This window comes from Dipodomys merriami, unplaced genomic scaffold, assembly GCF_024711535.1.
Source record: "Dipodomys merriami isolate MVZ:Mamm:240054 unplaced genomic scaffold, mDipMer1.0.p SCAF_17, whole genome shotgun sequence".
Classification (NCBI taxonomy): Eukaryota; Metazoa; Chordata; class Mammalia; order Rodentia; family Heteromyidae; genus Dipodomys; species Dipodomys merriami.
The window spans coordinates 14060843-14076599 of NW_027203048.1; the positions used below are offsets into that span (position 1 = coordinate 14060843).

The following is a 15757-nucleotide window of genomic DNA, read 5'->3' on the forward strand; positions in this document are numbered from 1 at the left end:
CAACAATTTGTATAATTCAGGTTGAATGTTTAATTACCATTAGAAGACAGGACAATTTATAAAAAAATTGAATCTAGTTATTTTTCTTTTGACAATTGTTTTATATCATCTGTGATAAAAAAAAATCACAGTAGCTTCCAATTTAACAGCAAAGTTAAAGATTTTTAGGCACAAAAATCATCATAATCAAAATTAAGTTTACTAATATTTTTATCCTCTAGAAACAGCAGTAGATAGGCAGATCACCTTTCCTTTGTCTCCAGCTCTTAACACTGAAGTGGAACAAAATGGGAAACCGTCCCTGATTGATTTGAATGAAGAAATGCAGCACATGGATGTAGAGGAATCACAGTGTGAGTTAAATTATAGAGCTGTTGTCCATGACAGTAGAAGGAATAAGTGATCTAAATGTATCATGTTGGGCAAAGATTTCTCTATGGCTTGCAAAAACTTGGTTTTAAGAATGTGATTTAAAAATAACTTATAATTCTGCGTTGGCAATATGCTTTAACTTTCAGCTCATCTTTGTGAACACAGCTGCACTAATACTTATATTCTTGCTTTTTAATACCTTGGTAGTTGAAATCAAGTCATGGTTTTAGAAATTTTTGAAAATCAAAGTGAAATGTAAAACACTATTACAGTGGAAAGCAACATATAACACTCCAGATAATTGATTATCTTTCCTAAGCATGGCAATGAATTCTTAGGTGATCACATTTTCTCAGTTGGTATGCTATGTAAATGGAATGGATATTTGCTAGTCAGTTATTGCATTCTAAATAACTAAAAGAAAAATCTGTATTTTTCTTTTTAGGTCTTAGGTTGTGTTCATTTTTAGAGGATCATAAAGAAGACATCTTGTGTGGGCCTGTCTGGCTTGCTAGTGGCCTTGATCTATCTGGGCATGCTGGGATGTTGACATTAACAAGCCCTAAACTTGTTAAAGGTGAAGTAATATATTCCATAATAGTAAAATAAAGTGATCTCAAATGTAAGCTACTGTTTTGTTTGGGCTTTCGTTAGAATCCAGTTAGTTTTTGGTGTGAAATTATTTCCTACTATAAGTAATTATATTGTGAAATTTCTGGTCTTACTTTTTCTATCATGGAGTGGCACTGACTCTTTTCTTTCCCCCTTCCCTTTCCCCTTTTCTTCCCCTTTCCCCTTTTCCCTTTCCCCTTTCCCCTTTTCCTTTTTCCTTTTCCTTTTCCTTTTCCCTTCCCTTCCCTTCCTTATTTGGCCAGTCTGGGGGCTTGAACGCATGGCCTGAGCACTGTTTTGAACTTTTTTTGCTCACAGGTAACGCTCTATGAGTTGAGTCCCACAGCTCTTCTTCTGGCTTTGGTAGTTAACTGGAGTTAAGAGTCTCAAATTTTCTGCCAGAGCCAACTTTGAACAAGGATCTTGGATCTTCAAATCTGTCTTCTGGGTACCTAGGATTACAGGGGTGATCACCAGTGCCTGGCTGTTACTGTTGACTAAGGGTAAAGAAATGACAAGAGTGTGCGGCAGATGTGACTTAAATGATAAGAGCAACATTCTAGAAAATGAGAGACTCTGAGTTCTAACTCCAGTATTGTGAACTAAAAGACTGTAGGATGACTTACTAGTGCTCTTCCAAATTATCTGACATTGTGCTGTCATTTTTAACTGTCCTTTTTTTTTTTTTTTTTGGGTCCGGTCGTGGGGCCTGAACTCTGGGCCTGGGCTCTGTCCCTCAGCTCTTCAGCTCAAGGCTAGCACTCTACCACTTGAGCCACAGCGCCACTTCCGGCTTTTTTCTTTTTGCTTATGTGGTGCTGAGGAATCGAACCCAGGGCCTCATGCATGCAAGGCAAACGCTCTACCACTGAGCCACCTTCCCAGCCCCTTAACTGTCCTATTGTTTAATTTTCCTTGTAAGATGGCTTTTATAGAACACATATTTAATACTTTGACAATATCTGATAAAATGATTTATATGTCATAAACACAAATTCTAATGAATGGATATTTAAAAATTTATTGACTTACATAGATAATAAATAGAAATTTGTTATGTTAGCTTTTGAATTCCATGTGTGAATAAAACAAAAGCCGACCTGTAAAATGCTTAGCTCAGTTTTTGAAGACATTTTGAAGTAGAATAGGGGAATAGAGATTCTTACCCAAACCCCTCAAATAGTTTATCACCTAAGTAATGACCATTTTGATTTGTAAAGTTGCTGTCCACAATTTCATAGGTACACATAATATGCAGACATGGTATACAATAATATTCTATATCTACAGTTTCACTTTCTTTGGCTTATTTTCTTTCTTTCTTTTTTTTTTTTTTTGCTTTCCTTTTTTTTTTGTCGGTTGTGGGGCTTGAACTCTGGGCCTAAGCGCTGTCCCTCAGCTCTTCAGCTCAAGGCGAGCGCTCTACCACTTGAACTACAGTGCCACTTCTGGTTTTCTGGTGGTTTATAAGGGTTTCACAGACTTTCCTGCCCGGGCTGGCTTTGAACCGAGATCTTCAGATCTCAGCCTCCTGAGTAGCTAGGATTACAGGCGTGAGCCACCGGCGTCCAGCTATTTGGCTTATTTTCTTTGGGCTTTTTTGGTCAAGGCTAGCACTCTACCACTTGAGCCAAATCTCCACTTAAGGGTTTTTTAAAAAAAAATTTTACTTTTGGTGGTTAATTGGAGTTAAGATTCTCATAGACTTTACTGCCTGGGCTGGCTTTGAACCACAATCCTTACATCTTACCCTCTTGAGTAGGATTGCAGATGTAAGCTACAGACATTTGGCTAATTATGAAAAAGTTAAATGCCTGCTAGGGTAACTATAGACTGGTTGTTTGCTAGTAGGTTTATTAATATCATTAAGTATTCTATTTGTGATAGGCCGTTTATAAGAATTGTCATTAAATTCAACATAGGTACTATTTCATTTTACATTCTTTACAGACCTGTTTTTACAGTGATGGTTTTACTTTTTCATTCTCTCTCTCTCTCTCTCTCTCTCTCTCTCTCTATATATATATATATATATATATATATTTTTTTTTTTTTGGTCTGGTCGTGGGGCCTGAACTCTGGGCCTGGGCGCGATCCCTCAGCTCTTCAGCTCAAGGCTAGCACTCTACCACTTGAGTCACAGCACCACTTCTGGCTTTTTTTTTTCTTTTTGCTTAAGTGGTGCTGAGGAATCGAACCCAGGGCTTCTGGCATGCAAGGCAAGCGCTCTACCACTGAGCCACCTTCCCAGTCCTCTCTTTTTATATTTTAAGATATAATTAGGGGTAACAATGTTCAAGAGGAAGTATACTCATTACCTCACTCATGTAACTGTAACCCTCTGTATAGTATCGTTACAATAAAAAAAAAGATATAATTACCCAATACCTTTCAATTTTAAATTGTAAGAACTATGATACTAGGTATACGCGTGTATGTCATATGTATGCTTGTACATTTAATACAAGTGAATGCTGGATGGCTGTATGTAATGGTACCATAATTATTTGTGGGTGGTTCCTTTTTTGTATATTTTTTTTTGTTTTTGATGTTATTGGAATTTGATCTCAGGGGCTTTTGCTTGCTAGATAAGCTCTCTCTCACTTGAACCATACTTTAAACTTCTGGCATTTTGTTTTAGATTGTTATTATTTTTTAAGGTGGTATACAGAAGAGTTACCATTTTAAGTCGGTTTTTTTTTTTTTTTTTGGCCAAAGATTTATTTCAGATCATGATCCTTCTACCTATGATCTTCCATATAGTTTTTTTTTTGGGTCCGGTCGTGGGCCTTGAACTCTGGGCCTGGGCGCTGTCCTTCAGCTCTTCAGCTCAAGGCTAGTAGTGCTCTACCACTTGAGCCACAGTGCCACTTCCAGCTTTTTTCTTTTTTTGCTTATGTGGTGCTGAGGAATCGAACTCAGGGCCTCAGGCATGCAAGGCAAGCGCTCTACCACTGAGCCACCTTCCCAGCCCTGATCTTCCATATAGTTGAGATGACTGATGTGTGCCACTAATATCCTACCTTATTGATTGAAGACTTTGCACTAACTTTTTTGTGACTGGACTGGAATCTTGACTCTCAATTTCTATCTCCTAGTAGCTGGGGTTATAGTTGTGAGCTACTGTAGATAGTCAGTTTTATTGTCTTTTAAAAATTTTTTTTCTTAGAGCTTAGAAAATTTCTGCCATTAAAGTGAACAGTGTAATTGGAGAAAATCATGCCAAGTATTTATAATGACCAATAATGTCTATTTTGTGTTATTCATATTGCTATAGGGTTTTATTGGGGGAGTGGGCTAAGTTGTAAACCATATACACAAACAGTGTAATTTGAAAATGGTATAAATTGATGGACCTTAGAAACAAAAACCAGGCTGGGAATATGGGTTAGTGTTAGAGTGCTTGCCTAGCATGCATGATGGATGCCCGGGGTTCGCTTCCTCAGTATTGAAAAAGCTGGAAGTGTCACTATGGCTCAAGTGATAGAGTACTAGCCTTGAGCAAAAGAAGCTCAGGAACAGTGTGCAGGCCCTGAGCTCAAGCCCCAGGACTGGCAAAAACAACACCCCCCCAAAAAAACAAAAGAAAACACCAAAAAACAAAAAAAGCTAGTCCTGCGGTTTGAACTCAGTGACTGGGCTGCTGTCCCCGAGCTTTTGTACTCAAGTCTAGTCACTAGCACTTGGCTGGCTGGTGTATTTTTCTTTAGCATTTAGCTTACTCTATGAAGATGAAAAACAACTTGTGGTTTTGGTGATTGAATTATTATCCCATTCTGCATCACTTCTTTAGGTATGGCAGGTGGAAAATACCGTTCATTTTTAATTCATGTCAAAGCCGTGAATGAAAGAGGAACAGATGAGATTTGTAATGGTGGTATTCGTCCTGTAGTAAGACTTCCATCCTTAAAACACCAGAGTAACAAGGGTTACTCACTTGCTTCTCTCTTGGCAAAAGTTGCAGCAGGCAAGGTATGAAACTATCATTTTGAACAATTTCATTGTTGTAAGTACTATAGATGAGACTTGACACATTATTGGAAGTAGTCTGACTCATTAATGTTTTGTTTGATGTTTATTTTGTACCTTTTCTTTGTAGGGCCTTAAAATATAATTAAGAAGAAAATGTTTTGTGTTAGCTTTAGGCAGATTATCTAGCATTAATAAAAATATACTCAATAAGGAGCAATTATGAGTAGTTCAAATCCTTCCCTCTCTCCCTCTCTCCTTCCCTCCTTTCCTTTCTTCCTGTGGCTATTGAACTCTAGGTCTGGGTGTTGTCCTGGGGCCTTATTTTTTTGTCGGTGTTGGGGCCTGAACTCTGAGCCTGGGCGCTGTCCCTCAGCTCTTCAGCTCAAGGCTAGCACTCTACCACTTGAGCCACAGTGCCACTTCCAGCTTTTTCTGCTTATATGGTGCTGAGGAATCGAACCCAGGGCCTCATGCATTCAAGGGAAGCACTCTACCACCAGCCCCTCCCTGGGCCTTTTTGTTCAAGGGTAGCCCTTTCTCCTCCTCCTGAGTGGAAGAGATTAGGATTATAGAGGTGAGCTACTGTTGGATATCTAAAACTTTTTTAAAACAGGAAATTTTTTTTGGTGATACTGGGATTTGAACCCAGTTGCTCTACCTGTTCAGTCATTTTGCCATGAAACCCCTTTTTGGATGGGGGGGTGGGGGTGGCTGGCACTGAGGCCTGAACTCAAGACCTGGGCACTGTCCTTTTTTTTTTTTCCTCAAGGCCACAACTCCACTTTTATTATTATTTTTTTTACTTATCTTTTTGTCATAGTGCTTGAACTCTGGGCCGGAGTGCTGTCCCTTAGCTCTTCAACACAAGGCAAACACTCTACCACTTGAGCCACAGCACCACTTCTGGTTTTCTGGTGGGCTATTGGAGGTTAGAGTTTCACGGGCTTTCCCAGGCTGGCTTTGAACCTTGATCCTCAGGTCTCAGCCTCCTGAGAGGCTAGGATTACAGGTGTGAGCCACTGGTGCCCCCTTCCTTCCTTCCTTCCTTCCTTCCTTCCTTCCTTCCTTCCTTCCTTCCTTCCTTCCTTCCTTCCTTCCTTCTTTCCTTCCTTCCTTCCTTCCTTCCTTCTTTTTTCTTTCTTTCTTTCGGCTTCAATTTAGGGACTGGGCACTACCCTGAGTATTTTGTTTGCTCAAGTCTAGTGATGTTCTGCTTTCAGTTTTCTGATGATTAACAGGAGTTATGAGTCTCATGGATTTCCCTGCCTGGCCTCATGCACTTTTCTACCTGGGCTGACTTCAAACTGTGATCTTCAGATCCCAGTCTCCTGAGTAGCTAGGATTACAGGCATGAATCACCAGCGCCCAGCTTCTCACCTCTGACTTGTTGCTGGTTAATAGGAGATCAGTGTTTCACTGGCTTTCTTGTTCAGTTTTAGCTTCAATTAGAATCTTTAGATCTTAGCCTTCAGATTAGCTAGAATTTCAAGCTAGAGTCACCTTTTTGTATTACTTCCAAGGTAGCTCCTCCTTTGTTCCCATTGTCAGCCTTTACTGTATTCTTGTTATATTTGTGTATCCTTGTGTTGCTGGAATGACAGATATGCGCCACTATACCCAGCCATTAGTTCATTTGTTATCTTGCAAAACCATGATATCCTAATCTCTATTTGCCAAGTAGCAATGATTACAATTACAGTCCTGGTCTACTGTTCCTGCTAGGTACTTGCCTTTATATTTTAGGCCATAATACTTTTTTCCTCAATTAGTGGTATTTATTTTTATCTATTACATTCTTCCTTTGGTAACTATTTGGAGGATTCAGAAAGAATTGGTAACTCACTGGGTGCAGGCTCATGCCCGTAATCCTAGCTGCTCAGGAAACTGAAATCTGAGGATCTCAGTTTAAAGCCAGCCTAGGTAGAAAAGTCCATGAGACTTTTATCTCTAATTAACTCCCAGAAAACTGGAAGTGGAGTTGTGACTCAAAGTGGTAGAGTGCTAGCCTTGAGCAAAAAAAGCTGCTCTAGGACTGCCAGAAAAAAACAAAACAAAACTGGGAACTCATTTTAGATTTTGTTGTAGTCTTCATGGTTGATTTTCAACAACTAGCTCTATCATGCAGACATTTGAAAATGGTCTGGTCTTGGAGTTTTCTAAATTCTGGAGGTTTTATTTCTCTATAATCATTATTCACAAGCAACAATAGCAATAATATTAGTAACACCAATCATCTTATATTTATATAGGTCTTCCAATTTTTCAAGGACTTCTGTGTACTTTTATCTGATTTAATCCTCAAAATATCTCTGAGGTAGGCAGAGCAGGTGCTGTTATCATATTTTTCAAGACTTTGGTTTTAAAGTCTTTAATCATTGAACCTTTAAAATAGTAACTTTGTATTTACTTTCCTTGTTATCATTTTGTGAAAAAATAGTTGTTTATTGAAGGTGAGGGTAAAAGCTATTATTTGAATCTGAAATTAATGTTCTCATTGTGATGATTCAGTTATTTTCTGTTTTATATCCTTACAATTTTTTTTTAGTTTTGTTTGTTTCAATTCTTTGCTTTTGTATGTTTAGGAAAAATCATCCAATGTAAAGAATGAAAATACAGGTGGAACACGTAAATCTGAAAATCTTCGGGGCTGTGACTTACTTCAGGAGGTCTCAGTTACCATTCGAAGATTTAAGAAAACTTCAATTTCTAAGGAAAGGTAATCTTATTTCATTTACCTAGTTTTCGTTTGGGCAAAAGTGTGAGAATTTTTTACAAAAATAACTAAAGCAAAAAGGATTGGGAGCTTTGCTCAGGAGATAAAATGTCTGCTTAGGAAACTCAACCTCTGAACTGGGTTCAAACCTAGTACAACTGGGGATAAAATAGAAACTTCATATGATCAACCAGACTGTTAAGTTTTTAAAAAGAGGTAGCCGAGTAAGAACTGCACCACGCACATGGTATTCAGGTAAGGGGTAGGTTTATTCAGTAGACCTGCTGGGACCAGGCAAGGTTGGCACTCCATGCGGCTGGCAAAAGAAAGAGAGCTGGGAAAGAGAGAGAAAAGAGGTAGAAAAGAGCAGAGAGAGAGCAGGAAAGAACAGCGAGAGAGATAGAATAGAACAGAGAGCGCAAAGAGCTAGAAAAGAGCATTGAGAGAGCAGAAAAGAACAGAGAGAGAGAGAGAGAGAGAGAGAGGTACAGAGAGGGAGATAGGTAGCAGAGAGAGCTAGAATGGAACAGAGAGGGAGAGAGAGTCTGGGCCTGGGCTAGCCCTTATCTAGAGTATGGGTGGAGAAAGGTGTGGCCACATCAAATTCAGATGTGACCTCAGCCGATGCAGATGTGACCTCTTCCAGGTGTCCCAGTTGCCTAGGTAACACAGGTACTGGGTGGAGACTTTGCTGCGAGGAGGGTGGAGTCTGCTTGCCATCCAGGAGCGGACCTTACACAGACTTTCAAAGATTTAGTCTAATTGGTGGCATTTTCATTGGTAATTTGTTCACGTTGATTTTTTTTTCTTTTATAGAGTTCAACGTTGTGCTATGTTACAGTTTTCAGAATTTCATGAAAAGCTCCTCAACACTCTATGCAAAAAAGCAGATGATGGCCAAACCACAGAACATGCCCAAAGTCTTGTGTTGGATACTCTGTGTTGGTTAGCTGGAGTACATTCAAATGGACCTGGAAGGTTAAGATTGTAATTTTGCTTATCACTGATAATTGTCCTTTGTATGTTATGATTCAGAGTGAAAAATGTGTCTGTTTTTGTTTTGCAGTTCAAAAGAAGGAAATGAGAGCCTACTTTCAAAAACACGAAAGTGTCTTTCAGACATTGTACGTGTTTGTTTCTTTGAGGCAGGACGAAGTATAGCCCATAAATGTGCTCGATTTCTAGCCTTATGCATTAGGTTGGTGTTTTTTAATTTGTAAAATGTGTACCTGCAATTTGGTGCCTAATACATTGCTTGTATAGTTTGTGTATGTAACTTAGCATTTCAGTAGTTGATTAATGTTATTGAGATCCTAAGAAAAAAAGTTGGATTCTTAGGGTAAAATAATATATTAAATAAATCTATTAATAAAAAAAGTTTGCTAGTCTTCTTTGCCTTTTAATAGTAGTCTGGTGAATTTGATAAAGGGAACTTTTCTCTCATTTCTACTCCTTGATTGTCTTTAATTGGAATCATACTCTCTATTACATAATAATATTATGGGACTTTTTCTAAAATTGTGCACCTAATTTTCTGTAATCTCTGAAATTCATAGTGTCCAAGTTGTGTTTAACAGCTAATGGTCAGTATTAACTGCACCTGCTTTTAGCCCTTTCTAAGTTAAGTAGGAGGTTTAATGCCTAAAAAGCTAATACAAAGACCCTTTGTGTATTCAGCCCCTAGTATCTGGCTGTTATGTTTGTAGGACCATAAGGCATATTTCTCTTGGAACATATGAATACATTTTGACTTAATAACTACATCAGGTTTAGGGTTGAATTTAACCCATGAGTAATGTCTTTATAAAGTTTTTCTTTTTTCTTCTTCAACATTTTCAGTAATGGCAAATGTGACCCATGTCAACCGGGATTTGGATCTGTTCTGTTGAAGGCTCTTCTTGATAATATGTCATTTTTACCAGCAGCAGCAACTGGTGGTATGTAAAATTATTTAATCACAAATAGTTATACTCAGGGATTTACTTGAGTTTTTTCCTATTTGCTCTCTACCTTTTTGTAAAATATTTTTTTATTATGATTAAGTGACTGCATAAATTTCACAAATTTCACATTAGTGATAGTGATACTTAGTTAAAGCCACAAACACATTCTAACCTTCATCAGGCAAATTGTCATTATCATGGTCTATAAAATTTGTGAATTCTGTGAGCTTTGACAATACAGCTATTTCTTTCCTTTTGCTTAGTGTAAGCTGGTTCCTGTTTCCCTCTCATTCCCTCCCTCCCATTGCTGCCCTTGAGTTGCTTAGTTCTTTTTCATCAATGTCCAGTGCAGCTGATGGGCCCCTTTGTTGTATGATTCCCCCTGTTTCCCCCTGATTCTATGTCCTCTTCCTAGCTTCCCTCAGATGTGCACATATATATATACACCATATATGTGGTCATGAACATGGGGTCATTTAGTAATGACACGAAAAAATGGGTGGAGGTCCTTTGTTTCTTGAGTCCTGTTTACTTTTCATATCTCCTTGCATTTTGAATTTAACATCCACATGTCAGGGATACTATGTGTCTCTTTGCTCTTGCCTCACCTTGCTCAAAATGATTTGTTCTAGTTCCCATCCATTTCCCTGCGAATGCCATTATTTTGTCCTTTCTAATGGCTGCCTAATATTCTATTGTATATAGGTACCACAGCAATGAACATGGAGGTGCATGTGTCCTTATATCCTGGTTCCTGTTGCTCAGGGTAGATGCCTAGGAGTAGTATGGCTGGGTCATAGGGAAGTTCTGTATTAGCTTTCTGAGATACTTTCAGACTGCTTTCCAAAGTGGTTGTATTAGTGTACATTCCCACCAGCAGTGCAATAGGGTTCCTCTTTCTCCTCTCCCCTACCAGCATTTGTCGTTGGCTGAGTATAGGATATGGGCCATTCTGACTGGGGTAAGGTGGTATCTCAGGGTTGGTTTTATTTGCATTTCCCTTATGGCCAGGGATGATGAACATTTCCTCAGGTATTTCTTTGCCATTTTTATCTCTTCTTCTGAGAAGTCTCTCTTTTTATTCCCTTGCCCAATTAATGATTGGTTTGTTAAATTTGGGAGGGATTAGTTTCTTGAGTTTCCTGTATATAATGGATATTTAACCTTTGTCTGATATTTTGCTGTTAAATATTTTTTTCCCAATTAGTTGGCTGTCTTTCTAGTTTGGTAGCTATGTCTTTAACTATGCAGAAACTGTTTTTTTTTTAACTGTAGTTTATTTTTTTCAGAGTTGATAACCTGCGTTTCCCCCTTCCCCCTTGGCATATACTCACTCCTTAATATTATTTTAGCAAAGATTAGAGAGAGAGTAGATATAAAGCCATCTCCAGATACATTTTTCTGGACTTCGAATCATTGAATTTTGGTTATCTACTAAAGATCAGATGCTCCCTGTTAAAATGCAAATAGTTCTTTTACCATTGTAATTAAAGAACTGCTTATAGTTTATATTTATCTTAAATGTAAATTGCCTTAAACTGGTGTTACTTCCAGTAAAAAAAAAAAAAAACCAAACAAAAAACCATTATTTTTCTTTGGTTGATTATTGGGCTTGAACTTAGGGCTGAGTGCTATTGTTGAGCCTTTTTGCTCAAGGCTAGCACTCTACCACTTTGAGCTACAGGTCCATTTCTGATTTTCTGGTGGTTAATTGGAGATAAGAGACTCATAGACTTTCCTGCCCAGGCTGGCTTTGAACCTCAAACCTCAGATATCAGCCTCCTGAGTAGCTAGGATTACAGGTGTGAGCCACCAGCTCCCAGCCAATAGAATATTTTGTACTTATCTGTTTACTATAATAGTGAATAAGAGTGAAGTGTAACCTCTTTGTACAACTGCTTAATAGCTAAAAAAAAAAAGTCCCTTAAGTTTCATTATTGAAGACAGTTTTACTTGTAGGTTGCTTAAATTCTAGTGTGTACTTGGTAGTTAGTTATTCAAGATTTAGGGAAGAATCTTATATATAGTACATCATAGTCATCTTTTAAGCTTTGTCAATCTGTGTGTGACATTAGAAAATAAATGTACTGGATTCACTTCCAGAGTATGCTGTGTGACACTCTCTGTCATCTAGGGTTTATGGTTTTAGTACAGAGAAATAGTATTTCAAGAAAGATGGTTCAGAGAATTTACAGTTTCTGCTTTTCTGGTCTAACGTGCCCCTTAGAATCACCTCCTAAGGATTATTGTAATCCTTAGTATGTATGTTGATAAGAATATCTTGGAAAAGTAGGTTTGAGGTGTTGGAGCTGTTGCTCAGTTCGTAGAGTGCTGGTTAGCAAAAGCATTAGTTATTGAGTTCAAGTCCCAGTCTTGGACCAAAAAGAAAAGTTTGGAATTCATGACTCAGGATGTTGTTTAGTTGCTTGAAAGAGACTTTTTTTTTTTTTTTTTTTTTTGGTCCAGTCATGGGGCCTGAGCTCTGGGCCTGGGCGCTGTCCCTCAGCTCTTCAGCTCAAGGCTAGCGCTCTACCACTTGAGCCACAGCGCCACTTCCGGCTTTTTTCATTTTGCTTATGTGGTGCTAAGGAATCGAACCCAGGGCCTCATGCATGCAAGGCAAGCGCTCTACCACTGAGCCACCTTCCCAGCCCCAGGAGACTTTTTTTTTGTAAGTGGAGTCTTTTCTTTGTAAGTTGCCCTTAGAAATTCCTTTCCCAGAATAAGGAAGTATCTTTTGTAGCAAAAGATGTTGTACCAATGTATATGTAATGTGAAGTTTTCTTTGTTAGAGAAAAATGATGATGTATTGTTATTTTCAGGTTCTGTCTACTGGTATTTTGTCCTTCTGAATTATGTTAAAGATGAAGATTTGGCTGGGTGCAGCACATCTTGTGCATCTTTGCTTACTGCTGTGTCCAGACAGTTACAAGACAGGCTAACACCAATGGAGGCTTTACTTCAAACAAGGTATTATTAAACTAGGGATCTTTCTGAGTATGGTATCTGAGTATGGTAGCTTTTGTACAGAACTGTAACTTAATAATTTACACTTGAAATATATTTTTTCTTACAAAAATAGGTTTATGCTTTACCTTTTCCAAATGATAATAGCCTATGGGTCCCCCACCCTCCTATTTTCTCTTTTATTCCCTTTGTTTGATAAATTTTACATAGGTTATTTATGAGGTAATTTAATGAAATAAATGTCTTTCTAATAGAAGATGCATTTAATGTCTGATTGTTTCATTTTTACAACTTTACAACCAGTTTTCTTTCATTGATGGTGACTTTCAGAACTTTAACATAGAAATAACAAAAGTTTGAATTTGAGTTCTTAGCTGATCTTTAGCAGAGAGTTTTCTAATTATTGTAGTTCCAAAATATTGATTTTTGATGAGTCTTTCTTTCAAAGTTTGTGCTTTCTCTTGTCATTGAAGTAATTGAGGGAAAGAGAAGAGTGTCTGATACACCTTCATGTTTGGGCTCCAGGTGAGACCCTTGCTACTTCAGCTGCCAGTTTTTGGAAATATAGTTACTGAGTCTTTGGAGTCTAGATTTCAGAGAACAGAGCTAGGGTTTGCTGAGTTTGATGCATTGGTTAAATTTAGTTACTATTTCCTTCTGTCCTGTTAACTAATTTGCTTTTAAAACTATTATACAGGGAATTTCTTAATTACTTGTCTGACAGGAAACACTTTTATTTTTTAGATATGGATTATATAGTTCACCGTTTGATCCAGTCCTTTTTGATTTGGAGATGAGTGGCTCTTCTTGCAAAAATATATACAATAGCAACATTGGTGTCCAGTCAGATGAAATTGATTTATCAGATGTCCTTTCAGGTAGTAACTTCTTTTACTAAAGAGATTTCTAAATATTACAGATTGAGTTTCAGTTACTTTTTGACTTACTTGCAGTAACTAACTTTGATTTAGAAGTCAGGAATTCTTTAGGACCTAACCTTAACATATGTGAATCATTAAACATTAGTTTTCCTCTGGCATCAATAAAGCCAGTAGAGGTTGAATATCTGAGTCTTATAATCTAAAATATGAAATGCTCTAAAATTCATCATGTACTGGAAAAGTTTCAGATTTTTCTGCATTTTAGACTTCTAGATAAAAGATTTTCAATCAGTAGAGTCTATGTAAATATACAAAGAGCACAAAAAGAAAATCATTCCAAGATTTGAATTACTTCTAGACTCAACATTTTGGATAAGAATATTCAACCATCAGGCAGGGAAGGTGGCTCAGTGGTAGAGTGCTTGCCTTGCATGCATGAGGCCTTGGATTTGATTGTTCAGCACCACATAAGGAGAAAAAGCCAGAAGTGGTGCTGTGGCTAAAGTGGTAGAGTGCTAGCCTTGAGCTGGAAAGCTGAGGGACAGCGCCCTCAGAGTTCAGGCCCCATGGCCGACCAAAAAAAAAAAAAAAAAAAAAAAGAATATTCAACCGTGTGTTAATGTTATATTTGAAAGGAATGTGAATTTGTTTCATTGATTTTGTTTTTCATTGCATGTCAATACTCTTCTATCCTGTTTCTCTTTAAAATTTTATGTGTGTTGCCACATTAACATTTTACTTGAGTCATGCCTCAGTTTCTTGATTTATACTTACAGTAATAAGTAAGGCTAATTAAAGAAAAAAATAATTTCCTGTATTTGCTCTCACTTTTTTAAGGTATATTTTGTATGTGTTATATGTATTCTGCATATATTTCAAGAATCTGCTTTCAGAATTATATGTATGGTACCTTTGAATAACTTTCAGAATCTAGTGTTTGGTGTTTATTTTCACTAAATAAGATAACGGATATTTTATTTAACCTTATTTTTTTGCTAGTCCTGGGGCTTTTGCTAGTCCGGGGCACTGTCCCTGAGCTTCTTTTGTTCAAGGCTAGCACTCTACCACTTGAGCCATAGTGCCACTTCCAGTTTTTTCTGTTTATGTAGTGCTGAGGAATTGAACCCAGGGCTTCATGCATGTAAGGCAAGCATTCTACGGCTAAGCCACATTCCCAGGCCCTGATATTTTATTTTTTAATTTTATGTAATTGCAGGTTTTTTTTTTTTTTTTTTTTTTGTCGGTCGTGGGCTTGAACTCTGGGCCTGAGCGCTGTCCCTCAGCTCTTCAGCTCAAGGCGAGCGCTCTACCACTTGAGCTACAGCGCCACTTCCGGTTTTCTGGTGGTTTATTGGAGATAGCAGTTTCACGGTCTCTCCTGCCTGGGCTGGCTTTGAACCGCGATCCTCAGATCTCAGCCTCCTGAGTAGCTAGGATTACAGGCGTGAGCCCCCAGCGCCCGGCTATAATTGCAGTTATTTAAGTGTTGTTGATAAAACAAAATGGGTGTCTGTGATGGTACACATCTATAATCCCAATTTTTCTGAAGGCAGAGATGAGGATGACCAATTTTGAGTTCAGGCCAGATGAACAGTTAGTAAGATGTTTCAAAAGACAAGCCAGCATGGTTGACATTTGTGCTGACTTTGCAAAAACATGATGTTCTTTACTGTGTACCAGAAATAAAATGTCAGTGTCATTTAAGAAAGTTCTTATTAACTTTTAGTAAAGTCTGAATTTTTTTTTATATTTTTAAGTTGCTCATGGGGCCTGAACTCTGGGCCTGGGCACTGTCCCTGAGCTCTTCAGGTCAAGGCTAGCACTCTACCACTTGAGCCACAGCACCACTTCTGGCTTTTTCTGCTTATGTGGTGCTGAGAAATCGAACCCAAGACCTCATGCATGTGAGGCAAGCACTCTACCACTGAGCCACCTTCCCAACGTTAAAGTCTGAATCTTTGATGACAAATAAATTAGAAAGATACATACAGCACTTTTCAATATGATAATAAATCATGATGGCTTTAGGGAAATACATTTATTTATTTATTTATTTTTTATGTATGGTGCCAGTACTGGTGCTTGAACTCCATCCACACACTCTTACTTCCTTAGCTTTTTCTCTCATGTCTGGTACTCTACAACTTAAACGACAGCTCCAGCTCTGGCTATTTTTGGGCTTTATTGGAGATAATAATCTCACAGACTTTTCTTCCTTGGTCTGGCTTTGAACTGTGATCTTCAGATCTCAGCCTTCTGAGTAGGTAGGATTATAGGCATGAATCACTGGTTGCCTG

At 38.0% G+C, this 15757-nt stretch overlaps 1 protein-coding gene across 8 annotated transcripts in view; it reads left to right on the forward strand.

Moving 5' to 3' along the window:
• The window catches only part of Birc6 (baculoviral IAP repeat containing 6), a 212273-nt gene that overhangs the window by 66813 nt on the left and 129703 nt on the right, over nt 1-15757 (forward strand). For 4 of the 8 annotated variants that reach the window (XR_011372505.1, XM_070025335.1, XM_070025339.1 and 1 more), the window contains exons 14-22: nt 222-353; nt 818-949; nt 4778-4956; nt 7539-7672; nt 8486-8647; nt 8736-8867; nt 9509-9606; nt 12435-12582; nt 13324-13457. Coding sequence is in view for 7 of the 8 variants with exons in the window: in XM_070025335.1 (XP_069881436.1) it covers nt 222-353; nt 818-949; nt 4778-4956; nt 7539-7672; nt 8486-8647; nt 8736-8867; nt 9509-9606; nt 12435-12582; nt 13324-13457 (1251 nt within the window). In the remaining variant the exon portion in view is untranslated. The remainder of the gene's footprint in view (nt 1-221; nt 354-817; nt 950-4777; nt 4957-7538; nt 7673-8485; nt 8648-8735; nt 8868-9508; nt 9607-12434; nt 12583-13323; nt 13458-15757) is intronic. The other 4 variants (XM_070025332.1, XM_070025333.1, XM_070025334.1 and 1 more) reach the window with 2 other exon arrangements.